This window comes from Elephas maximus, chromosome 6 (assembly GCF_024166365.1).
Source record: "Elephas maximus indicus isolate mEleMax1 chromosome 6, mEleMax1 primary haplotype, whole genome shotgun sequence".
In the NCBI taxonomy this organism is placed as follows: domain Eukaryota; kingdom Metazoa; phylum Chordata; class Mammalia; order Proboscidea; family Elephantidae; genus Elephas; species Elephas maximus.
The window spans coordinates 135,365,604-135,391,157 of record NC_064824.1 but is presented as its reverse complement, the minus strand read 5'-3'; the positions used below and the strand labels follow the sequence as shown (position 1 = coordinate 135,391,157).

The 25,554-nt window shown below is 47.3% G+C and overlaps 1 protein-coding gene across 4 annotated transcripts in view; it reads right to left on the bottom strand.

The window, feature by feature from the left end:
• ATG16L1 (autophagy related 16 like 1) overlaps positions 1–16,327 on the bottom strand; it is a 38,484-nt gene extending 22,157 nt beyond the window's left edge. For all 4 annotated transcript variants that reach the window (XR_007517994.1, XR_007517995.1, XM_049888473.1 and 1 more), the window contains exons 1-5: positions 16,059–16,327; positions 12,413–12,506; positions 6,955–7,060; positions 5,876–5,949; positions 4,722–4,973 (exon numbers count right to left, since the gene is read on the bottom strand). Coding sequence is in view for 2 of the 4 variants with exons in the window: in XM_049888473.1 (XP_049744430.1) it covers positions 4,722–4,973; positions 5,876–5,949; positions 6,955–7,060; positions 12,413–12,506; positions 16,059–16,173 (641 nt within the window). In the remaining 2 variants the exon portion in view is untranslated. The remainder of the gene's footprint in view (positions 1–4,721; positions 4,974–5,875; positions 5,950–6,954; positions 7,061–12,412; positions 12,507–16,058) is intronic.
• Between the last annotated feature and the right edge of the window lie 9,227 nt (positions 16,328–25,554).

Below are 25,554 nucleotides of genomic sequence, written 5' to 3'. Positions count from 1 at the left end.
GGTTACAGCCCAGAAAACCCTATGGGGCAGTTTTACTCTGTCCGTAGGCTCTCTGAGGTGGAATGAGCCCGACAGCACACGAGAGACGGAGAAGTCTTGGCTGTGGCGAGACTGGAACGTGGTCGGGACGGCATCCACTTCCTCCCTCTCAGCACCACCTCTCTCTCCTTCCCAAGTCCCACGCTCAGGAGGCCCCCCGGTTTTTAGTCTGGGCCTCATTCTCTCTTCCTTGACAACGTCACCCCTAATTATGGCTGCACCTGTATGTGGAGGCCACCCAATACCGGCCCCTGACACTGCTGAGCTCATCGAGAATTCTGCCGACGTTTGCTCTTGCGTGGATGCCCCACTGGACCTTCACGCGACATGTCCGCAGAGCAAGGGTACAGGCTCTCGTCCCACATCCCTACTGCTGTTAAGGCACTGCTCCACTGTTACCTTCTCTGGCATGTGACCTCCAAAGGTGGCACCTGGGATGGTCCTTCCTGGCATCCAGCATCGAGGCCTTTGCTCTCTTTCCGTGATTTCTAGATGCTGCTTCCAAGGCCTGCTGACTGTGCCTCTGCAGACCATGCCTACATCACATCCTCCCCTGACTGCTCCCGTCCTCACCACTCCCGGCCCCTGCAAAGGCCTTTCTAACTGCTTCCGTTTAGCGCTGTGTCTGAGATGAAAATGGAAAACAGCGCAAGGACTTCTGAACGTTGCAGACATCTGCAGAGCAAATGAATAAATCATTGCTTTTAGGAAAATCTCTCACTGATCCATCAACGCTTCTCTTCTACAAAACCCCTCCTGGAGGTGCATTCAGCAATCGGCCCTTCTGCCCTCTTTACGGGGAACGTCTGGCAGTGCCACCTTAGGGCACAACGGTGGGGAAGGCTGCCATTGCACGCACCCTCGGCCACGTGTGCCTTGTGATTCCTAAGTGCTTCTCATTAGCTTGGCTTTTGCAGAGAATCTGAATGAATATATATATACCTCTGCCATAATGATGAGTTCTCAAAAACAGGGAGTCCTGGCGCTCTCTAAGCGGTGTATCAGAAGCCTGGGCGGGGCCAAGGGCAAGGCTGATGAAGCGTATTACTCTTAATTTAAATTATGCCTGGAAGGTGAAAACAATTTCACAGGACAAACTACAAGAGGTAGTTTAACAAAATCTTCTTAGCTGGAACATGGAATAGACAACCTTTGAACCACCTCTGAGGGAAAACCAGACTCGGGTGTGGGGTTAAGGGCGTAGGCGACACTTCTCTACAGGAAAGCCACTCACTGACTGACCGCGCAACAATCCCCTCCGTTACATGACCCTGGGTCCACACGCTGCAAAGTGGGGATAAAAGACTGACCCGGGGTCACAGGGAGAAGAATCCAACCCCGGCAGCCAGGCCTTCATCAGCACAGCTGGAAGAAGAGGCTGTTTGGTTGTTTCAACAGTCACCGAGTGCCCCTTCCTCACAGCCGCTGTGCTTGACCGTGGGGATACAGCACACCCCAGCCTAGCGACAGAGGCCGGACACGAAGTGCTGGGTCAGAACGGCAGGCTACCTTCCGATCCAGGTACACAAAAGCTGTTCAATGCCCAAAGAGGACAATGAGCTAACCTGGGGGACTGGCAGGAAGGGGGAATGTGGAGGGAAGGCTTCTGGGAGAGGAACTAACCGAGCAAAGTAATGAAAAGGATTCCCAGGCCTTGCGTCTTTAATCAAATAAAAAACCTCCAAGTCCATCTTCCTGGGAAAACATGGTAAAAAAAAAAAAGAAAGAAACCAGGGAACAGGGCAGATGTGTGAAGTGCCTCACGCGCCACCTTCATCAGAAAGTCTGTGTTAGCCTCCTGGCCTGCTGCGATGCTTAACCACGTGCCTCTGCGCCTCCCCGCCGGCAGGTCCTCGGCCAGCGGTAACATGCCACCTAACTACTTCCAGGTACCCTGGGGTCCTCACCACACTGAAACTGCTGAAGACGTCCACGGCGTAAGCCAAGCTGTTCTACTTACAGGAAACGCGAGACAGAAAGAAGGGGCGCAGGTCAATTTTTCTTAACAGAGCCACAGACCCACTCGAGGAGCCATGAAAATACAGAAAAGCACAAAAGGAGAAAACAAAACCACAATCTCACCACCCAGAAATTATCACTAGTACCAGGTTGATACAGTTCCTTCTGGTTATTTTCCTTTTGTTAATTCACACAAAATTGGGATCATGTTGGATCACTTTTATCTCTCCCAATTTTCAATCATGCTAATTTTATGCATCTTCTCAAGTCATTAGGTATTCTAAAACACATAGTTTTAAATGGCTTTATAAAATCTCACTGTAGGAGTACAATGCAACTTAATTATTCCCCAAGGGATACAGTTTCTCGTCTTTCGCTACGGAATATACGGAATAATGCTACGATAAAATACGTGTGAACATGTCTTGTCATGCAGTTCAGTGAATTACTTGATATGCCCTTCTAGCAGCAGTCTTTGTGACTGCCACAAAAGGACTGGGTGAGACCCTGCAAATACGGTGCTAGTGGCCCACCAAGGTGATTGGACAGCTTGCTAATAATGCAAATAAGGTGCACGGAACCCTGCGGGGCTGGGACCACACAAATCAGGTGTATGGAACCCTAATGAGGAGATTGGTCAGTTTTGACATCCTGTTAGGCTTAAAAGAGAGCCAATTCCAGAGCAGAGGAGGGGGGACCTGACTACCATCAAGAAGAAGAGACGGGAGCAGAGCGTGTCCTTTGGACCCAGGATCCCTGTGCCAAGACCCTCCTAGATCCAGGAGGCACAGAGAGAGAGCTGCAACACCACAGATGGCGAGATGCAGAGGTACAGAGATGGTGGCAGCAGAACCAGGAGACTGGCAGGAGACGGTGTGGTGAGTTTCCTACCCCATGGAGCAAGAAAGCTGAGTGCCATCAGGCAGGAGCCTTGCTGGCAGAGTGCAGTGCCTCTGGGCACTTGGCAGCAAAGCTAGGCTCATCAACCCACTAAGTAGAGAGCTGAGCGCCTTCAGGCACTTATCAGCAGAGTCAAAACAGCTTTGTTAACATTTGCCCCAACAGGGCAGAGGTCCAGGGGCCAAAGAGAGGCATGCCTGCCTTAGGGCTGAAGAGAGGCTGTCCTGTTGGGGGAACTCTATCCTGAGTGTTCCTGAGCCTGAACTGTATTCTGTTACTTCCCTAATAAGCACCACAACCATGAGTATCGTTGGTGCATTCTGCGTGGCCCCTGCAACCAATTATCGAACCCAGTAGAGAAGTGGAGTGCCAAGGGAGGGATGGTAGACGTCAGAACTAGTAAAAAGGTTGTAGGGTGAAGGCACATCTGACTCCACCTCATAGGAATCAGCCTGGGGCTGTTGGTTCTCCTTCCCCCTCCTGATACCAGAGGATGTGAGGCGGCTGCCGCCACACCATCCTCACACGTCACTTCCTTAGGATAAATTCCCAATCAGGGGGAACGTTTTTAAGGCTCATGGGCATCCTCAGTGCCCACAAACGTGCCTACCTGTGACGCGTGAAGACGCTCTTTTCATCTTTTTCCTGATGACCCTTCCTGCCCTGTCCTCCGACCGTGTCTATTTCTGCCTTTATGAACTACCTGTGCTTTGTATCCGTTTGTCTGAATGCCCATCTTTTCCTTATTGACTCTACATTAAGGATATTAACTTTAAAACAGCATTCCTAGTTTGTTGTTCAGAGCTCTGATGTTAAAAAACCTAAAAATCCTACAGTCAACTACTTCCATTATCTTTATGTTTAGAAAGCCGACACTCCTATTTATGAATGTGTTCATAAACAAACAGTAACAAAACCTATTTAAGTAGCTTACCTGGCAGGGCTGGTCCTATGAGTCGGAATCGACTTAACGGTACTGGGTTTGGTTTGATTTTGGTTTTGGTCCTCATCACTGCTCTTGAAGAGTTTCCTATTTTCATTTACTTGTTTTTTTTGGTTAACAGGAGTCATCTAAATTCTAAACTACAGACATGGGGATTTTTAAAAATATGATGTAATCATGTTGAACCCTGGGTGAGTTTTTCAGTTGATTTTCTTAGGTTTTTTAGGTGGATAACCATGACTCTCTCTTCTTTCCAACACTGGTCCTTCCTTCTTTGGTTCTTGGTTTTAAGGGGAGTTTACGTGGGACACTGACCTTTACCCACAAGACTATTAGGCTCTCTGGGAGGTTCTAAACATCTACATTTCCCACCACTGAGACACTGATTCCCAACACCTAGGTGGGAGCTTTCCCTGCTAAGAACCCTACTGGCTATCAATCGGAGATGGGTATTTTTATTAAGTTTGATTCAGGAATTTCACGTCTGTGTTCCTGTGAGACTGGACTGCACTACCAAAATCAGAATTTTTGCTACGGGTCTGAATAGCTTCATAAAATTACTGGGGTTAGGGAGGGGAGCTTTTTTTCTTTTCCTGTATTATGGTTTAATTTATATAGTTCAGGAATTCACTTTCCTCCTCAAAACACTGAAAGAATTCCCTGGCAAGACGATGGGCCAAAGCCCGTCTGGCAGGGTAATCTTTTGCTCAGCTGTGTAAGTGTCTCTATATGTGCACGCCTTTCTTCTACCTACTCTTGATCCCTCCAACTTTGTGTTTTTCTCATTTTCCCCTGTGGCTGGAACTGCCAAGCTTCTCTGCTTTCAAAGAACAAGTTCTACTTCACTAAGAATGGAGACCCCCAGCAGTGGCTAGCTTACCTTGAGTCCTTCTCGTTCTCTGCATTTAAGCGGTTGGCTTCCTGGGCTTTCTCGGCCATCCACCTGGTGACCAGCTCCTGGTTTTCCTCAGTAGTCTTCCTCAGTTTCTCCTCCAGGGCTGTAAACGTGATCTGCAGAGCATCATATTCATCCTTCAGGGTCTGGTTGACTCTCTCGAGGTCCTGAAGCTTACTGCGCAGCTCTTGGCACTCCGTCTCCAAGTCCGAGATGGTCTGCAGACATTCTGCGATTCTGAAAGCAGGACATGCAGGAGCGGGACGGCTAAGAGCCCTGCACTGGGGCCAGGGGACTGGGTGCGTGCTCCAGCTGGGGAGCCTGGCCAAGCACACCTGCCACCCCGGGCACACGCGAGACACTTCATGCTCATGACATCGCCGTTCGCCACCCCAACCCTAGCGTTTCCCATGAAAATCCCATGAGGAGAGGAAACACCTAGGATGAATCCATCCTAAGAAAGGCCTGGCAGTCTACTTCTGAAAAATCAGCCACTGAAAACCCTGTGGAGCAGGGGTCATGGTGAGTCGGAGTTGACTTGATGACAATGGGTGGTGGTTCATCAGTAACTAGTAAAAGCTCCTTTCAGAAAAGCCTGAGTTTTGGTAGAAGGGGTTTGAAGGAGAGGCTGGGAATACTGCATATTTCACCAGCTATTCCATGAACTGAGTGAGAATGTCTGAGCAGGCCCTCCGCCTGCCGAGGCCTCTAGGTCCCTCTCTGAACACTGAAGAAAAAGGCAGATGAAACCCAAGCCTCCCTCCAGCCCTACATCCTAGGCTCTGAGCCTCTGTTCACCATGTCTACCAGGCTTCTCCCCATGCAGAACAAACTCCCACCCCTGCTCCCAAGGCCACAACCTCAGACAGCTTGGCCTGTCATCCATCACGGGCTCCCCACGCAGCGGCCCCGGGGAGAGCAGTGACTGCTTCTGGGACACGTGCCCGGGGCAAGCTTACCTCTCCCATGAGTCTGCTGAGAACCTGGGAGGGGACCCGAGACTATGCAGTCGCTGAAATAAAGCCCATGTTTTACGGTGCCCAGTGGCTTCTGCTCACACTGGTCACTGCTGTCTCTCACAGGGCTGGAGAGCCCAGCACAGCAGGATGTGGGAACCATGACCCATCACTGCTACTCACTTGGCTTCATTCGTCTGTATCTCCCTGTCCTTCTGTTGCATTTGGTTATTCAGGTCAATCACCAGCTGAGCTAGCTGGGGACAAAGAACACGTTCACATATAAGAGATATCAGGACCCCACTTGGAAACAAAATAACAACGCAACTATTACTTTATTAAAGGAGCAGTGGTGGTGCACTGGTTAAAGAGCTCAGCCTCTGAGAGGTTGGTAGTTTAAATCCCCCAGCCACTCTGCCAGAGACGGATGTGGCAGTCTGCTTTGGTAAAGATTACAGCCTTGGAAACCCTGTAGGGTAGTTCTGCTCTGTCCAATTAAAAAAAAAAAGCCCATTGCCATAGAGTTGATTCTGACTCATAGCCGCCCTATAAGACACAGAATTGCCCCATAGTTTTCCAGGAGCAGCTGGTGGATCTGAACCATTGATCTTTTGGTTAGGAGCCACAGCTCTTAAGCACTGCACCACCACGGCTCCACAGGGTTGTTATGAGTCGGAATCGACTCGACGGCAATGAATGGAATAGCTTTTATTAAAAATAAAGGGAGGAAGCTTCTAGTTGACCACCACGTGCATGCTAAAGAGGCCTTTCCAGCCCTGACCTCAGCCACCTGTTGGGAGGCCGACTTCAGCCGATCACTGACAGCAAGTGGAATTTTTTCAACAAGAGTTCTGCCTGAAGACTACCATCCAGGGTAAACACAGCCTTGATTCTAACGAATTTTTCTGACATTTCAGGGTCCAAATTCAACAGCTTTATGAGAACCTCCTTCAAATAATCCCCCATTCATGTGGCCTGGGGTGTTAGTAAGACCTCCAGCACATCGTGCAGCAGCTTTTCTCCACGTATACCTTCCATGCCCTCTTTGGGGCACGGTGACAGGGGGTTATGTCACTGGCGTTTCCCCACTGTTTGATTCCTGGAGGCCCAGCTTGTGATGGGAATTTATTAGGACTGCTGCAACTTCTAGGGGCAGGACCCATCCCTCCTCCTCCTCACAGCACATGCAGAGACAGCAGCTCCAGCTGTCAAATGTGTCCCCTCAGGACCCCCACACAGGCGAGGAAAGTGACTCTCCTTACCTCCCCACGCTTCTTGTGTAATTCCGTCAGCTCTTCCTGGTGCTTAATCCTCAGCTGGGCCATTTCCTGCAGCTGACCATCGTTCCAGGTGCCATCATGTCCAGGACTAAATCCCAACCAGGCAGAGGAAGAAAACAGCAAAAAGGGTGGGTGGGGGCGGCAGATAATCAGACCCCAGGCCTCATCAGTCAGGCAGGGGAACACAGGTCAGCATTTCAAACGTGGACATGACTACACAGCCAGCTGAGCAATTCCGTCTGTCTGGGCAACTGCAGACATCGGCCCCGACAGACCCAAAGTGGAAACTATGAGGTGTCAGACGCATGATAAAAACAACCCCGTGATGTCAGGAAGGAAGGATGGGTTCTGGAATGAAGTTCAGGCAAAGCCAGAGGGCAGCGAGGCTCTCTCTGGAGGGGTGTGTCTCTGCCTGCTCTGCACCGGGCACTGTTCTCAGTACTGGGCGCAGAGTCAGTTCCAACACACAGTGACCCTGTAGGGCTGGGGGTGTGGCACGAACACAGCTCTGCTCTCAGGCACCTTTCAGTGCCTCAGGGAAGATGGGCCATCAATAGACAGAGAGATGATCCCAGGTGGCCCTGTGTGCCATGAGGAGAAACAAAGCAGGGAAAGGAAGGGAAGAGAGTGACAGGGATTGAGGAAGCCTTCTCCGAGAAGCTAACTGAGACCTGAAAGAAGTGAGAAATGAGCCATGTGGACACCTGTGAGTGGACCCTTCTAAGCAGAGGGAACGGTGGGACAAAGGCCTGGAGAGGCACATGGCCATGTGTTCGGGGGAACGCGTGACTGGAGCCCCAGCATGAGGTTGCGGGTTTCTGAGCAGAGAAACAGCTTACGTGCTAGAAGGATCATCATGGTCGCCAGATGGAGAACGGGCTGCAGTGGGCAAGGCCAGAGAGGGAAGACAGGTCAGCAGCCACCACAGTCCATATAGGAGATGGTGTGGCCCAGGCTAAGGTGGGAACAGTGGAGGTGGGGAGGTGTGGTCAGCACTAGACACGTTTTAAGAGAGGGTTGGCAGAACTTGCTTTTGAACTGGATGTGGATATGAAAGAAAGACAGGAGTCGAGGATGACTCCAAGGCTTCCACCTGTTCAACCCATAAAACGCAGGTGTCACCTGCTGGACTGGGGAAGACTGGGGGGTAGTGGGTTTTGGGGAAGACTTGAGAGTTTAGTGTCAAAACATCCAGTTGGACACGCTGAGTACGTATGGGCTACATTGAGCAGAAGTTGGCCTTTAGAGTCTGAGCTTCAAGAAGTCCAGGTTCGAGGCTTATAGGCAGACGTTGTCAGCAGAGATGACTGAAGCCACGGGACTGAGTTAAGAGCACCTCAAGGGTCCCTGCAGTTTTGGAAGCTTAGCAGGCGTTCATATAGCATCTCAGACATAGCAGCAGGTGACAAGAAATGTGGGCCTAAGGTTCAGGAGAGGGGCCTTGACCAGAGCTACAGAGGAGAATTATCAGGTTGTAGTGAGCAGCAAAAACCAGCACCTGGGGAGAGCGCAGATGGAGAAGAGGGGGAGGCTGGAAGACTGAGACCCAACACCTGCAGGGAGGGGGGACAGCGCCTACCCAGTGTGGCCAAGAATGAACCACACAAAGAGTGGCAGCACAATATTCTCTCCTAATTCTGCCCTCCGTCTCTACAGGCATTTTTATTACACGCTCTAAACGCATACTAATACATCATTCTCTGAAGCCACCTGGTACTTCCCCATCTTAACCCACAAAGTAGAAGTAACAGGCTGGAAAGTGGAACAGTTACATGAGAGCACCCACAATTAGGCAGCGTGACTAGAAAGCCTCGGATGTCCTCAATTTAGCACAACATGATGAACACAATTACCATCACTACACCGTACACAAGAATGTTGAAATGGCAAAGGGTTTCTTACAGCCACATTTACCACAACAGAAGAAAATCGGGAAATAACTTTAGAAACCGTCAATTTCATGCACAGCAGTGTGGAACAGGCGAAGGACAGGAAGAGGGCTCTTCTCCCGGGAGGCTGTGTTCTAGACAAGCGAGGCACGAAAACACAAAGAAAAACAAATGGGTATCAGGGATGAATAGAGACAGAAAAAGTCACTGCGTTCAGAAGCAGGAGAGATTTCCCTGGGCACGGATGTTTGGGGTTGGTAAGGGTTTTAGAGAAGTGGCAGTGGAGCTGGGTCTCCCAGGAGGGTGGGATTTAGGTAAGAAGAGGGGCCAAAGGAAGAATCGTTCAAACCCCAAGGTACAATCAGGACTAAGACTCATATCAGAATGGCCAGGAGGACTCCAGAGGTCACTCCACTGCTCAAAATCTACAACTTCCTATTTTACTCATAATAAAAGTCAAACTGCGCTGGGCAAGGCTGGACAAAAGAATTCCCCAGAGAGCTTGGTAAAGCCCAGATTGCTGGGCCTTACCCCCAGACTTGGATTCAACAGGTGTAGGGCAGGGCTGGTGATCTGCTTTTCTGGCAAGGCCCGGTAATCTGCATTTCTAACAAGCTCTCAGGTGAAGCGAACGCTGCTCGTTCACAAGGACTCTGGAATAGCGAAGGACTAAGGTTCTCAGGGGCACTCTGGTGGCAGAGTAGTCGAGTTCGGTTGCTAACCAAAAGATTGGCTGTATGACTCCAACAGCCACTCCTTGGAAACCTTATAGGGCAGTTCTACTCTGCCATATAGGGTCACTATGTGTTGGAACTGACTCTGCATCAACGATTTTCAAGTTCTCCAACTTTGTGGTCATCAGAGTCACCTGGAGGGCTTGTTAAACCCAGAGTGCTGGCCCCATCCCCTGAGGTTCTCAGTCAGCAGGTCTGGAACGGGGCCCAAGGATTTACATTTCTAACGAGCTCTCAGAGGTCAGAAGGAGGAGGAGGAGGAGGAAGGAAACCGATGAGGTGCCTGTCTTCTGTGAGCACACCGGCACATTCTCTAGCAAACACCCACAGAAGTCCTTGGGTGGGGAAAACGGTTAAGCTCTCGACTACTTAGCTGAAAGGAGCCTGGGGAGACAGGCCTGGCGATCTGCTTCCAAAAGGTCACAGCCTTGAAAACCCTGTGGAGCAGTTCTACTCTGCACACATGGGGTCACTACAAGCCAGAACTGACTTGGTGGCAACTAACAACAGCAGCAAACACCCACCAGACAGGGTTCCCTGAGGGCAGGGACTCTATATTCCTAATGTCTAGACCAGACAGCAGTCACGAAATAGCTACTGATGACGGAGACTCCGCCACAGTCCAGGAACCAAAGGACCCGTAGTAAACGACGGGGCGGCTGCAGGAGACCGTAGGTGAAGAGCTGGCAGGTCTGGGAGATGGAATGCACATGGGTAGGGGTGGGCCACTGAGGGAAAAGCAATCAGACGGCATTTGGAAAAGGAGGACAAAATGAGGATACCATGAACAGAAACAAGGAAGTCAGGCAGAGGAGGCTTGACTGCAGACAGGCGTTAGTGGGGAAGGAAAGGCCGCCTATGAAGTGACTATCCCAGCGAAATTCACTCAGAAGGGTCGTTCCATTTATTTACAGCACCCTTCCAAGCAAATGAGTTTGGGTGAAAAATAAGGGGTCTGGGAATACTGTCACCAGGAGTCTAACCAGATAGAAACAGAATGTTTGAGTTTTCAATTGACTGAATTTAGATGAAAGGGTATTACCTATGGCCAACACCAGCCAAAGCACTGCAACTAGTATCTCAGATACCACAGAGGCCTTCCTCCCAGGGCTCCAGCCAAGCCAACTGTCACTCCAAAAGAATAAAACCTGGTCACACCAGCCCTTCTCTGACCTTTCCCATTCTGTCCTCTTCCTTGAAACCATCTTGCCAGATGAGAAAACACAGGGGGCAGGCAATTACATAGCAGATTACGCTACCTAAATATATAAACTTAGTCAAGCCTAACATTTGTTTTTTAAACCTTAAATTACTATCAGCTTTAACAACTGCTAAATGCAAACCAACGTGCAAAAGTATGCATAGGGCTTTAGAGCAATAATAGGTACCAGTCTAACATGCAAACGTGATGAACGTTACTTTAAATATTGACAAGAGAACAGTAAGACCCCCAGAATGACTCCCTGGAAGCTGCTCAGACAACATATGGCTTTCAGATTTTTCTGACCATGATTCTCAATAAGAAACAGTTTACAGCCACCCTTCTACCACAAACACCTGTTACTTAATAAACCAAAACTTGCCCTTCCTGTCAAAACGCACTGTCATAGATTGAATTGTGTCCCCCTCCCCACCCCCCAAAATATGTACCAACTTGGTTAGGCCATGATTCCCAGGATTGTGTGGTTGTCCTCCATCTTGTGAATGTAACTTTATGTTAAGAGGGTCAGAGTGGGATTGTAACATCCGTACTCAGGTCACATCCTTGATCCAATGTAACAGGAGTTTTCCTGGGGTGTGCCTGCACCACCTTTTCTCTCTCAAGAGATAAAAGGAAAGTGAAGCAAGCAGAGAGCTGGCGACCTCATACCACCAAGAAAGCAGCACCAGGAGCAGAGCGTGTCCTTTGGACCCGGGTTACTGTGCCTGAGAAGCTCTTCGACCAGGGGAAGATTAAGGACAAGGACCTTCCTCCAGAGCCGATAGAGAAAGGCTTCCCCTGGAGAACCAAGAGATGATGCCCTAAATTTAGGCTTTTAGTCTACTTTACTGTGAGGAAATAAACTTCTCATTGTTAAAGCCATCCACCTGTGGTATTTCTGTTGTAGCAGCACTAGGTGACTAAGACATGCATGTAAATTTTTCTAGCCTGTTTCTTAAAAATGACAAAAAGCTTGATGCAAACTGTTAATTTGATTTCACAAGCTATTAATGTGTTGAAAACAGTGAGCTAAGAAAGAATGAAATAGACTTCTATTGTATAAAAAGTGGAAACCCTACTGGCGTACCAGTTAAGTGCTACGGCTGCTAACCAAGAGTTTGGCAGTTCGGACCCGCCAGGCTCCTTGGATACTCTATGGGGCAGTTCTACTCTGTCCTATAGGGTCTCTATGAGTCGGAATAGACTCGACAGCAATGGGCTTGTATAAAAAGTTATTTGTTTATATGCCAGTCAATCTTGTATTAACAAGATCTGGGTAAAACTGCTCAGAAATAGCTACTTGTCTCTGTTTTTTTTTTTTTTTTTTAAGTGAACCCTGGCAGGCCTGAGAGTTACCACCAAACCTGCTTTAAGACATCCCTCAAACTGAAAGCACTACACTAATGATGCCTTGGATTAATGAAGGCGTCTGGGTATGCACATACCTTTAAAAAAATTATTTTAATTACTGGGCTTCAGTAGTTCTTATCTGAAAGGAGATGGCAAAAACCCGAGCACACAAACAGTACTTGGTTTACTTCTAAATTAGAGAAGTAGCAACTGAACTAGACAAATTTCCACAGAAACACAGATCACAGAGGCCAGTTCCAACGCACCTTATCTCGTGCCTGTTTGCCACGTCATGCTTTTCAGCTTGTAGTTTATGGGCCAGCACTGAATGAAGATCTGACTTTTCCAACAACTTGTTATCTATTAAAAAAGAGAGAGAGATAAGTTATTTATTATAACTTACGTACACTTTCTTACTACTTTACATCTTAAAAACTTTAGACTAAAAGAATAATCAGTAGGCAATTGGACAGGTTTCACCTTTATCAGGGATCAAAGTACCTGGTCCTGCTCTGCTACCTATTGTAGCTATGCTCCAAAATCCACCAACATACATTGCTAGATGCTTCCCGGCTAAGCGGGGACAGCCCAACCAGAGTAATCCACAGGTGCATACCTGCAAAAGGGTCCCCTCTACTAAAAAAAAGGGCAGGTACAATCACCTACTCCTCAAAGTACCGGTTTTTCACTCAGGAGTTTAAAACACACACCTGTGTGCACACACACACCCACGAAACACAATGGAAAAGTGAAATGTTATGCGCCTTCAAGAAACACAGAAGAGCTTTACTGTAATTTGGTAAATTTAACTACTTAAAAAAAAAATTGATAAACGTGACAGTTTCCAAACACAAGGAGCTCAAATATAACGAGGGCCAACCATAAACAGGTGCCAAGAAGAGTGATTCTTTACTCATTTTCATAGTCGTTTCACAGGTGGTCACATCTGAGGTTTTTGAGGAAAACGACAGCCCAGGCAGAAAGCGCAGAGTTGTGTGGTAAGTGGCTGAGAATAAAGGCTGGTGCCAACATATAAAAGGAAGAGCCGAAGAGATATTTTGCCTTTTTCTTACCAGCGCTGGTGAGATGCCAGACTTGAAGAGCAAGCAGTTACATGAACAGACTGTACTGGGAGGGCATCACAGGCTACTGTGACCTTCCCTGCCCAGGCTAGTGGGCAGAGGATGCTACCGTGTCGGACAGACAGCACAGGCGGCAAAGCTTCGGGAAGAAAATCAGTTCACTTTTGGAATGTACATTTGACAGGAGACATTAGTACAGGGAATTTTTCAAAAGAAAAGTCAGGGCTGGAGGGAACAGGGAGTTAGACATGACAGACACACAGCGAGATCAGATGTGGGGAGGGGAGGCACAGAGCAAAAGGAGACATTGACCACAGGGAGCTTGGAGAACAGCTACGCTGGAAGGGGGCTGCTGTGTGTCAGAATCGACTCGACATACAATGGGTGTGTGTGCCACGGATCCTAAAAGTCTGAGATTACAACTGCTTCTACAACAACCTTTTGATAGGGTTTACGGTAGTGACTACTCCTGTCAGAGGCACTCACTCTGAATCCCACTTCTCCTTGATACCTGAAAACAGAACTCCCGGGCAGAAACCGAAAGACCTTCTTTACCAACAGGGAACAGAAAACGAGCTGTCCCAACCTTGGCTCTCGTGACCAAGGGCAAGTTTAAAATTCACCAGGGTCAAAGGCCTATAATAATTCTTCAAAACGCTCCACCAACGCTGGGTGCCTCGTGATAACTTTAGATCTTTCAAAGACATGAGGTATTCAAGGGGGATGCTTCCCAAAGGTTCCTCTCACTAAAGGAGGGTGGAGTTGGGGGGAAGCACCCACACAGCCTCTTCATCTTTCTCTTCAGGCTCAGAGGCAGGGACTGAACAGGGAGACTGAGCTGATGAAGGGTCAGAACTTGATGGGCCTGGGAAGGCAAGAATCAGAGGAATGCAGGTGTCCCACAGGCAGACATGAAGTGATCTCCCCAAAGTTGACCCTCAGCCTAGACAGAAGTATAAAACAGGCGAAGGTGGTCTTGATCTCCTGCCCCCTAACTGTCCTTCACCCCTGTCTCTCTTCCTCTTCCCTCTACTCATGGCCCTAGAGTTGTTCAGCGTCACCGTTTCTCCTCCATCCTGCCCCAACAACAGGTCCATTTCCTAAGTGCAGAGAAGCCTTCAGTTTGTGCCAATGAGATTAAAGGCACTTGACATTTATACACTATTATGTAGATGGCTTTCAAAGCACTTATCAGCACAGCATTGTTCTATGAAGCAGGCAGGGCAGGCTTCATTCCCATTTTATAGATGCAGCAAACAAGACACAGAAAGGAAAAATGGAAAAGCTAGTAAGGGGTGGGGCCAGGCCTCCAACACAACTTGGCTTTCAATGTGGATTATCTTTTAAGGACTAAGCAGCCAGTAAATGGGCTTATTCCTGAGGAACTTAATGGAAATGAGGGTATCATGGATGAGCGGGAAGGGCTTCCTGTGCCTCTGGCCTTCTGAAACAGCACTGGGCACACGGGCCTTCACGAGAACCAGGAACGAGCACAAAGGCAGCACAGCGTCACCTTGTTCTTCCTATTTTTAAGAGGACGAGTTCAGTGAATGCAAGGGCCGCTTCTTGGGGGATCCAGTGAGAAAAGCAAATACAAAAGGTCAGAGCCATCAAAGCCTGAGTTCAAATCCCGCCCCGAATGTTACTTAACTTCTGTCAGCCTCAGTTTCCTTGTGTGTAAAACAGCAATAACAGCTCGTGCTTCATGGAATTCGGAGGAAAACGATACAAAATAACCCATGCCGAATACTCAGCACAGTACTCAAACTGGTCTGTACCTTAGAATCACTTGGGGGAGCATCAGAGATACCCATGCCTGTGTCCCACCCCAGATACTGTGATTTGGTTGGTCTGGGGTGTGACCTGGGCTCCAGAATTTTTTAAAGCTCCCCAGGCCATTCTAATGCACAGAGATGACTGGGAAGCATTGATTTAGCCACTTCTTCCCCTAAATGTGTCATCAGTTATGGTAAAACTGGGGGGAAATGCCCATTACAACGTATCTGAGAGTACGAACACTTTCTACAGAAAAACAACTGCCCTTAAGGGTGAAGGCTGAGGGGTCACTATGAGTTGGAATCGACTTGATGGCAACTAATTTGGTTTTTTTTTAAGGGCAAAGGAAGAAAACCATATCTTTCGTACTGAAGATTTCCGATAACGATAAAGTCTGTGACGTCCCAGCCAAAAAGGACGTTAAAACTCAAGATGTGTTAAGAGTCAAGAACACCACGATGGAGTGCCTGAAGCAAGAATCATAGGCCAAACTTCCTGGAACTTACACTGGAACCTACGGCCGTGGAGTTGATTCTGACTTACAGTGACCCCACAGGGCAGAGTAAAACTGCCCCACAGGGTTTCCAGGCTGTAATCTTTACCGAAGAAGAGCGCCAGGTCTTTTCTCTCGCGGATCGGCTGGTGGGTTGGAACCGCCGATCTTTCTGTTAGCAGCCCAGCGCTCCCTGCTCCGTTCCTACACTGAGAAGACGGTGTTAATTCTGCGACTTAGCTCTTGGAACCAGGACCCACTTCGCTAACACAGTCGCCTAAACGGGAGGCCTGCCTATCTAAGTGCTTGCGCAGTGTGAGCGGCTGCGATTTACAGACAAACACGTGCGGTGTCGCCCGTAAGGAACACACAGCTCAGCCGGGAGACCCCCCAGCCGCCTCCAAGGATAAAGCCGAAGAGCGGGGGAAAGAGCTACAGAGGCGCGGGGCGGTCGGCGGCGCGGGGACCCCGGCGGCCTCCGTGGGCGCCGGAGCGCCGGGGCTCGGCCGCCCGCCCCGCTCTCCCACCCGGCCCGCGCCCGGGCCCGCAGCTGCCGCTCACACTGCAGGATGATCTCCTCAAACGCCTGCCTCTGCAGCCGGTCCCGGCGCCGCAGCTCCTCGGAGATGTGGCGCTTCCAACGGGGGAAGTCGGCGGCGCGGAGGCCCGACGACATGTCGCGCGCTGCTCGGGCGCCTCAGCGCCGCCGGTCCGAGCGGGGGCTGGCGGCCGCGGCCCGCAGCATGGGGCGAGCAGCGCGCGCGGGAGGGCCGGCTGCCCTCGATCTCAGCTCCGAGCACAGGCCGCCCCTGACGCCATCCGGGACGGTCTTCCGGCTCCGGCCGGATATGGTTTTGGCGCGGGACCGGAAGACCCGCCTCCTCGCCGACGCCTTACGCCACATGCACACGAGCGGCGGGACTCAAGGCGCCCACTAGTGACGCCCGCCCGAGGCAGGAAGCGTCGGGGCAGAGAGGCTGCCGCTGGGGGGGGTCCAGGGATCCGTCCGCCTGCCTGCTTAGGGTTTTTTGTTTTTTGGTTTTTTTTTTGCTGCTTTTCTCCGTTTTGTATTTTCTTTCTTGACATCTCTTCAGTTTACAAACAGAAGTGGGGTCGGTCCCTGCATAGTAGCTGTATCATCACGGACGGGTGACAACCTCCCTAAGGCTCAGATTGCTCCTCTGTAAGATGGGGGCAATGATAATACCTACTTCATAGTGTCCTCCTGTTGAGACAGGGCTAGGCTGGAGCGGGGCCGGTTGGACCCCTGGCACATAGGCTGTGAAAAGGTCAAATGGGACATAACCCAATCCTCTCTCAGAAATCTCCGCCGTTCCTTTCCCACTCCCCGCACAAAAAAAAAAAAAACCCCTCATGAATAAACATCAAGACCCCTCTGTCGAAACCTGGGAGACAGTCTCTCTGAAGGTTTTAGCCCTATACTGTCTCCTCTTGCTAGCTGCTGGCAAAATAAATTTGCTTATGTGACTCCAGGCTGCTTTAATGGTCTTATTGGGCGGCGTGTATCCGGTTGGGTTCAACCGAGGTAGGGGCCCTTGGTTACACTGTGATTTAAAGGAATAACCCATGTTAATTAGCACTGTGCTTGGCCCATGGTAAATGGTTGTTGTTAGGTGCCCTGGAGTCAGTTAGGACTCATAATGACCCCATGTAAAAACTGAAGGAAACACCACCTGGTTCTTCGCTATCATCACAATAGTTGCTATGTTTGAGCCCATTATTGCAGTGACTGTCAATCTATCTCATTGAGGGTCTTCCTTTTACTTGCTGACTCTCTGTTTTGCCAAGCCTGATGATTTAGGAAATGATACTGGAGTCGTTATTCCCTGTCCTTGAGTATAGAGAATGTGACCAAGCTGGAGCTGGACTCACAACCATACATCAACCGGGCCCTGAGATATAAACACAATAGGTAGGACAATCTTGGAAAATAATCTTAGGGAAATTTTCACATAAACAAACCAACAAAATAACACAAAAGAGTTTCCACTATTATTTTTTTTCTATTAGCATTTAGCGAATAGAAAATCTGTTGAACCAGTGAAGACCCTCCTGACTGTCTTTATTGAAACCTGTACCAATGATCATTAAGAAAGACAATTAAAAATGTAGGATCACAGTTTCTAGCCAATCTGTGAAAAGGTGAAATTTTCAATGGTTTTGCCTATTTTTAATGTTAATATATACCAATGACTCTGTAATGTTCCTTGGACTCAAGCAGACATAGCTCTAGCAGATACTTGTCCGTTTTTCCATTCTTGCTTATTCTGTAATCCTTGGACTCGGGCAGATGTGTCTGTGGCAGCATGGTTGTCTGTTCTCCCACTCTTTTCTGTAATATTCCTTGGATTTGGGCAGACATGGCTCTGGCAGCATGCTTCTTCGTTTGCAACGTTGGTCTTCTTGAGTATATGCCAAATATAACTTCCTTTTGTTTTACTAAATTTTGTGGTGTTTTTATCCTACAACGATGTCCTCCTCCAGAGACTGGTCCCTCCCGATTACATGTCCAAAGCACGTGAGATGAAGTCTTGCCATCCTCGCTTCTAAGGAGTGATTTAGAAGGTAATATTGGAGCCGTTGATCTGTACATAGATGAAGAGGCAGTCATTCAAACAGAACAAGGGGATAGTGCGTGGTTTAAAATCAGGAAAGCAGTGTGTCAGTTTTGTATCCTTTCACGATACTCAATCTGTATGTTGTGCAAATAATACGAGAAGCTGGACTATATGAAGAAGAACGGGTCAGCAGGATTAGAGGAACACTCATTAACAACCAGTGTAAACCCTGTTGGTGTAGTAGTTAAGAGCTACAGCTGGTAACCAAAAGGTCAGCAGTTCAAATCCACCGAGTGCTCCTTGGAAACTCTACGGGGGCAGTTCTATCATGTTCTATAGGGTCTCTATGAGTCGGAATCAACTCGATTGTAATGGCCTTTTTTTGTTTGGTTATGCAGCTGACACAACCTTGCTTGCTGAAAGAGAAGATGGCTTGAAGCACTTATCGAAGAAGATGAAAAACCACAGCCTTCAATATGGGTTACATCTCAACCTAAAGAAAACAAAAATCCTCACAACTGGACTAATGAGCAACATCATGATTAACGGAGAAAAGATCAAAGTTGTCAAGGATTTCATTTTACTTGGATCCACAATCAACACCCATGGAAGCAGCAGTCAAGAACTCAAACAACAAATTGCATTGGGCAAATCTGCTGCAGAAGGACCTCTTTAAGGTATTGAAAAGCAAAGATATCACCTTGAAGACTAAGGTGTACCTGACCCAAGCCATGGTATTTTCAGTCGCCTCATATGCATGCGAAAATTGGACAACGAATAAGGAAGACTGAAGAAGAATTGATGCCTTTGAATTACAGTATTGGCAAAGAATATCGAATATACAATGGACTGCCAAAAGAATGAACAAATCTCTCTTGGAAGAAGTATAGCCAGAATGCTCCTGAGAAGCAAGGATGGTGAGATTTTGTCTCACATGCTTTGGACATGTTATCAGGAGGGATCAGTCCTAGAGAAGGACATTATACTTGATAAAGTAGGTGACGGTCCTAGAAAAAAGGAAGTCCCCAATTAGATGGATTGACACAGTGGCTGCAACAATGAGCTCAAGGATAGCAACAATTGTAAGGATGGCACAGGACTGGGCAGTGTTTCACTCTGTGGTATGTAGGTTCACTATGAGTTGGAACTGACTTGATGGCACCTAACAACAACAACATTGGAGCCATTATTTCCTGTCTTTGAGTATAAAGAGTGTGACCCAGCTGGAGCTGGACTCACAAGCACCCACAAGGACTCACAAGGACACAGCAACCAGGCCCTGAGGTATAAAGACAATAGCTAGCACGATGATCTTGGAAAATATCTTTTAGGGAACCTTTCACATAAACTAATTAAACAGAGCATAAAAGACCCACTATTTTCTACTCTTATCCCAGTCTATCACATTTAGTGAATAGTAAGATTTGTTGGAACAATGAGGACCCTCCTGACTGTTGTACTGAAATCTGTACCAATGATTATTAAGAAAGACAATTCAAAGTGTAGAATCTCAGTGATTTGGCAGTTTTTAGCCAATCTGTGAAAAGGTGAAGCTTTCAGTGATTTTACCCATCTGTAATGTCACTATTTACTGATCATTCTGTAATGTTCCTTGGACTTGGGCGGAGATGGCTCTTGCAGCAGGCTTGTCTGTTTCCCACTTTTGCCTCTTTGAACATATGCTGAAGAAAACCTTTCTTTTTGCTTTACTATAACTTGGTGGTGTTCTTACCCTAGAACAGGAGCATTCTGACTGTACTTCTTTGAAGATACGGCAAACTAACTTTACCTAAATACTCAGTATCCTTCCAAGGCCTAGCCAAAGTCTGGATGTTGCCCTTTCCCCCAACTAGGAAATAGATTTGTTTTAGGGGAAGTGGAATTCAAGCAGGAACTTATGAAGGATGTGAAGAGCATGTCAGGAATGAGACTCGGGCTACGTTAATCATAACCAGCAGCAGCTGACGTCCAGTTGACTCCGGCTCGTGGTAACTCTGTGTGTCAGAGTAGGTGCTCTATATGATTTTCAATGGCTGATTTTTCAGAAGCAGATTGCCAGGCCTCTCTTCTGAGGAGGCTTTGGATGGACTTGAACCTTCAATCTTTTGGCTAGAAGCCAAGTATCTTATATTTGCTCTACCCAAGGACTCCATGTTAATCATTAAAAGCCCAGACATTATCTACGACCTAACACGCAATGAGTCTTTAGAAGGTGGGATACAAACAGAACTTTGAGAGGGTAAGAGGACAGCTGGCCAATAGATGTGGGAAGAGGGAGATGAGAGACATTGACTTCTGAGAAGATGGTGATGCTACCAAGCTCAGTGGAAAGGAAAACATGGAACAGAGTCATCTCGGCTCCATCTGCCTTTAAAAGATTAGTGAATTTACCGCAAGAAAATGGAACAGGACAAAGTAGGAGGCCAGAGAGAGGAAAGGAATTTCCAAAACTGCCTTCACTTCCATTGTGTCTCAAGTCCAGAGGAAGATCCTTTGGAGACAGATAAGGAAGCCCTTCCTCTCCCATGGAGCCCAGGAGGAGCACAGGCAGGCCTCTAGAGTGTAAAAAAAAAAGAGTGTAGCTAAAGATATTTCACGGCAGGCAATACAGAGTGACCTGAAGTTGTGGGAAGACCCGTGGGATCAGAAATAGTAGTTTCTGAAGAAAATGGCTCTGAAGGTCAGCAAGTATGCCTCCAAACGCAACAGTGGCACCAACCTCAAAAGACCGTTGCCATCACATAGCGTCAAGTCTTGACAGTTGAGCTTGCAATTTTCCAGACAAGATTGTTAGGAAATATGTTAACAAATTTGCAGAACCAGCAATTCCACTTGTAGGAATTTATGCCCAGAAATACTTAGACAAGTGTCCAAATGCAAAAAAAAAGTTTGTCACAGAATTATTAATGTTGTTGTTAGGTGCCGTTGAGTCAGTTCTGACTCATAGCGACCCTGTGTACAACGGAATGAAACACTACGCAGTCCTGCACCATCCTCACAATTGTGCTTAAGCCCATTGTTGCAGCCACTGTGTCAATCCATCTAATTGAAGGTCTTCCTCTTTTTCGCTGACCCTCTACTCAACCAAGCATGATATCTTTCTCCAGGGTTCCTCCTGATAACATGTCCAAAGTAGGTGAGACAAAGCCTCACTTCTAAGTAGAATTCTGGCTGTACTTCTTCCAAGACAGACTTGTTCATTCTTCTGGTAGTCCGTGGTATAGTCAATATTCTTAGCCAACGTTATAATTCAAAGGCGGCAGTTCTTCATCGGTCTTCCTTATTCATTCTCCCATTTTCCCATGCATATGAGGTGGTTGAAAATACCATGGCTTGGGTCAGGTACACCTTAGTCTTCAAGGTGACATCTTTGCTTCTACATACTTTAAAGAGGTCTTTTGCAGCAGACTTGCCCGATGTGCCACCAGGGCTCCTCTGGCTTCTCACGGACACTCAATAATTATTTGTCAAATGAAAAATATAATTTCTAAACCAAAGATACTAAGCTCTCCCTGGCCAGTCTCTCCCTGACACACCAGCTTTACCTAGCACACTCTTCAGGGACACTAAAACCCATTGCCATAGAGTCAATTCTTACTAATAGTGACCCTATAGGACAGAGTAGAACTACCACGTAGGGTTTCCACAGAGCAACTGGTGGGTTTGAACCACCAACCTTTTGGTCAGCAGCTGAGGGCTTGTCTATTTCCCTTCCTCTCACCAGGCTTCCCCCCATGGCAGGGCCTTTGGATATACCGTGCTTTTGTGGAGCACACTCTTCCCTTCTGACTTCTCCGAGTTAATCCTCAGCTCAGTAGTCGGTTCCTCAGGGATTCCCTCCTTGCCCTTCACAGCTAGGTCGGATCTCCCGATTGCACTGTACCTTTCCTTCATAGCACTCACCACCGTTGCAGCTTTGCATGTATTTGTGTCATTACCTCAGGTCTGTTCCCCCACCCCCTGCAGACTGTCAACCTTATGAAGTTCTGTGTCTGGTTTTGCTCATCATTATATCCAGCAAGAGCAGGAAGGCCTTCAGGTATTAGGTGCTCAGTAAATGTCATTTAAATGAGTGAAAATACTGATAGTTTTATCTCTGGGTGGTGGCATTACTGGTATGGGTTTATTTTTCTTATATATTTTCTATTATCTTAAAAATCGTTGCCATCGAGTTAATTCTGACTCATAGCGACCCTATAGGACAGAGTAGATCTGTCCTATAGAGTTTCCAAGGAGCGGCTGGTGGATCGGAACAGCTGAACTTTTGGTTAACAGTCAAGCTTTTAACCACTGTGCCAGCATTATCTTATGTGCATTTTTAAACTTTTATACTTTATACATGTCCCTGAGTGGTGCAAACAGTTAAGCGCTCAACGAGTAAACAAAAGGCTGGCTGTTGGAACCCACCCAGAGGTGCCTGGGGAGACAGGCCTGGAGCTCTGCTTCCGAAAGGTCACAGCCTTGAAAACTCTATGGAGCAGTTCTGCTCTGCACACATGAGGCTGCCATGAGTCGGAATGGACCTGACACAACTGAGAACAGCAACAACATACGTATATTACTTATGCAGGAAAACGTTATAGAAATCAACACGAATTTCCTGATAAAGCCATTAAAACAGCAAGATGTTAGGCTTTCTGGGAGATAACTAGTGAGTGCAATCACTCCTACAGCATACAGGCCATGTGCTCTGCTGAGAATTTCACCCACACTAACTCGCCTAATCCACACAATGACCCTACTCAGTTCTAAACCCCGTTAGCATCTTCATCCCCATTTTACAGGTGAGGACTCTGAGGCACAGAGATGTTAAATAACTTGTCTGAGGACGTCTGTCTAGTGAGAGGTAGGACCGGGGTTCCAACACTGGTGGTTTGACTCTAGCATCTGTGCCCTTAACCACTGCACCCCATTGCTAATTTCTGTTCCAGCCGACATTGCGGTTTGACCTGACTAGCTAGTACCAACCATTTGCTGTCAAGTCTATTCCAACTCATGGTGAACCCATGTGTGTTAGAGTGGAACTGTGCTCCATAGGGTTTTCAGTGACTGACTTTTCAGAAGATGACCAGGCCTTTCTTCCAAGGCACCTCTGGGTAGACTCTATTTTCCAACCTTTCAGTTGGCTGCCAGGTTCGTTAGCCATTTGCACCACCCAGGGACTCCTTGACCTGACTAGCCTATGAAAAACAGAAAACAATTTGAAATGATCTGTAATTAATTCTTAATTAGTAAGACAGAAGTCCTGGTGAAAAGCTAAGTCATTGATAGGGAGGGGGCTGGAGTATTCATAGGACCTTGAGGAGAATGACTGACGTGGGGATGTATAACTGGAAGGAGCAGGAAATAAGATTGTCTGAATATCCCGGTGACAGATTGAAGATCCTAAAAAAAGCATTTGTTATTTGTTCTGGTAAATAACAAGTGCCTGAGGGATTCAGCCTGCTTTGCTGGAAAGAAACATCTATGAAATGAATTCTGACTGCCTGTAAGTGATATAAGATAAATGTACAATACCCCAAGGTTCTTGTAGCAATATGTTAAGTGTCCCAGATTTGCTCACAGAAGAGTGGATGAGGCATTGCTTATCAAAGAACTTTCTTTGTGGAAAATCTGTTGCTGCTAGGTGCCACCAAGTCAGCTCCAGCTCATGGCAACTTTACGTACAGAAGGAAATGTTGGTCAGTCCTGTGTCATCTTCACGATAGCTGGTATGTTTGAGCTCAATTGTTGTATCTATTGTGTTAATCCATCTCCTTTCCTCATTTTCACTGACCCTCCACTTTACCAAACATGATGTCCTTTTCTAGCAATTGGTCTTTCCTGATGACATGTCCAAAGTAAGCGAGACAAAGACTCACCATCCACAATTCTAAGGAACATTCTGTTTGTATTTCTTCTAAGACTGTATCTTGGTTATCCAGTGCTCCTATAACAGAAATACCACAAGAGGCTGGCTTTAACAAACAGACATTTATTCTCTCACAGCCTAGGAGGCTAGAAGTCCGAATTCAGGGAGCCAGCTGCAGGAGAAGCCTTTCTCTGTCTGTCGGTTCTCGTCATCAATCTTCCCTTGGTCTAGGAGCTTCTTAGTGCAGGGACCCCAGGTCCAAAACACATGCTCTGCTCTCAGCTTTTCCTTCTTGGTGGTATGAGGTCCCTCTCCTCTCTGCTCAATTCTCTCTTTCATATCTCAAAAGAGATTGACTCAAAAATACAACCTAATCCTGTAGATTAAATCCTGCCTCATTAATTTAACTGCCTCTAATCCTGCCTCGGAAACCCTGGTGGTATAGTGGTTAAGTGCTACCCTGCTAACCAAAAGGTCAGCAGTTCAAATCTACCAGGCGCTCCTAGGAACCTCTATGGGGCAGTTCTATTCTGTCCTATAGAGTTGCTATGAGTTGGAATTGACCCGACAGCAAAAGATTTGGTTTTGGTTTTTTTGAATCCTGCCTTATTAATATCATAAAAATATATATATCATAGAGGTTAGGATTTACAACACATACCATAATCACATCAGATCACAAAATGGTGGACAACCGCACAGTTCTGAAGTCATGGCCTAGCCAAGTTGATACACATTTTGGAGGAACACGATCCAACCCATAACAGACTAATTTGTTTGTTCTTCTGGCAGTCCATGGTATATTCAGTATTCTTCGCCAACACCACAGTTTGAATACATCAATTCTTCTTCTGTCTTCCCTTTTCATTGTCCAACTTTCACACACATATGAGGTAGTTGAAAAGATCCTGGTTTGGGTTGGGCGCATCTTAGTCATCAAAGTGACATTTTTGTCTTTTCGAACTTTAAGGAGCCAAGACCAGCCAGCTGTCACACCACAGCATTTCCATGGGTTACCTCACCCAAGGCCCACATGTCTCATCTTTGAGCAGCCTCTAGTTATGCTCCAATTCTGAGGAATTCAAGGTCCAACCATCAGACAATTATCCTATTGACTCTTTTCCTTTCCCTTTTGATCTGATTTCCTTTACCTTTCAGTCAGTACCTAAAAACTGAGTTGTCTCCCACCATGGGTCAGGCACCTGGGTAAGCACCACAAGTAAGACAAAAATGGCCTTCGCTTGGATCCTGTCCTCCAGGGCCTCTCCCTCTAGAAAGGGAGATCTGATACATGTTACTTATGGAGGGAAGGAATATAAAGAAGACAACGGGCTGCCCATAAGGCAATACCAAGGGGGTTTGATCCTCTCCTGTTCTTTTCCCTCTTGCTTTTATTCTTTTCTGAAAGTACAATTTCCTGTGTTTTATAAATTGCTCTTAATTTTTAATTCTTTATTTCTACTTCTTTTTAGCTCTCCCTAGAATTTTATCATCAAAATTAAAAGTAAGCTAAGTTGACCTGTGACTGTGTTGGTTGTGTCTAGTGTATAAGCCTAGTAGCCGCCAGAGGAAACCAAAAAACCCACTGCCGTCAATTCTGACTCATCACGACCCTATTGGACAGTAG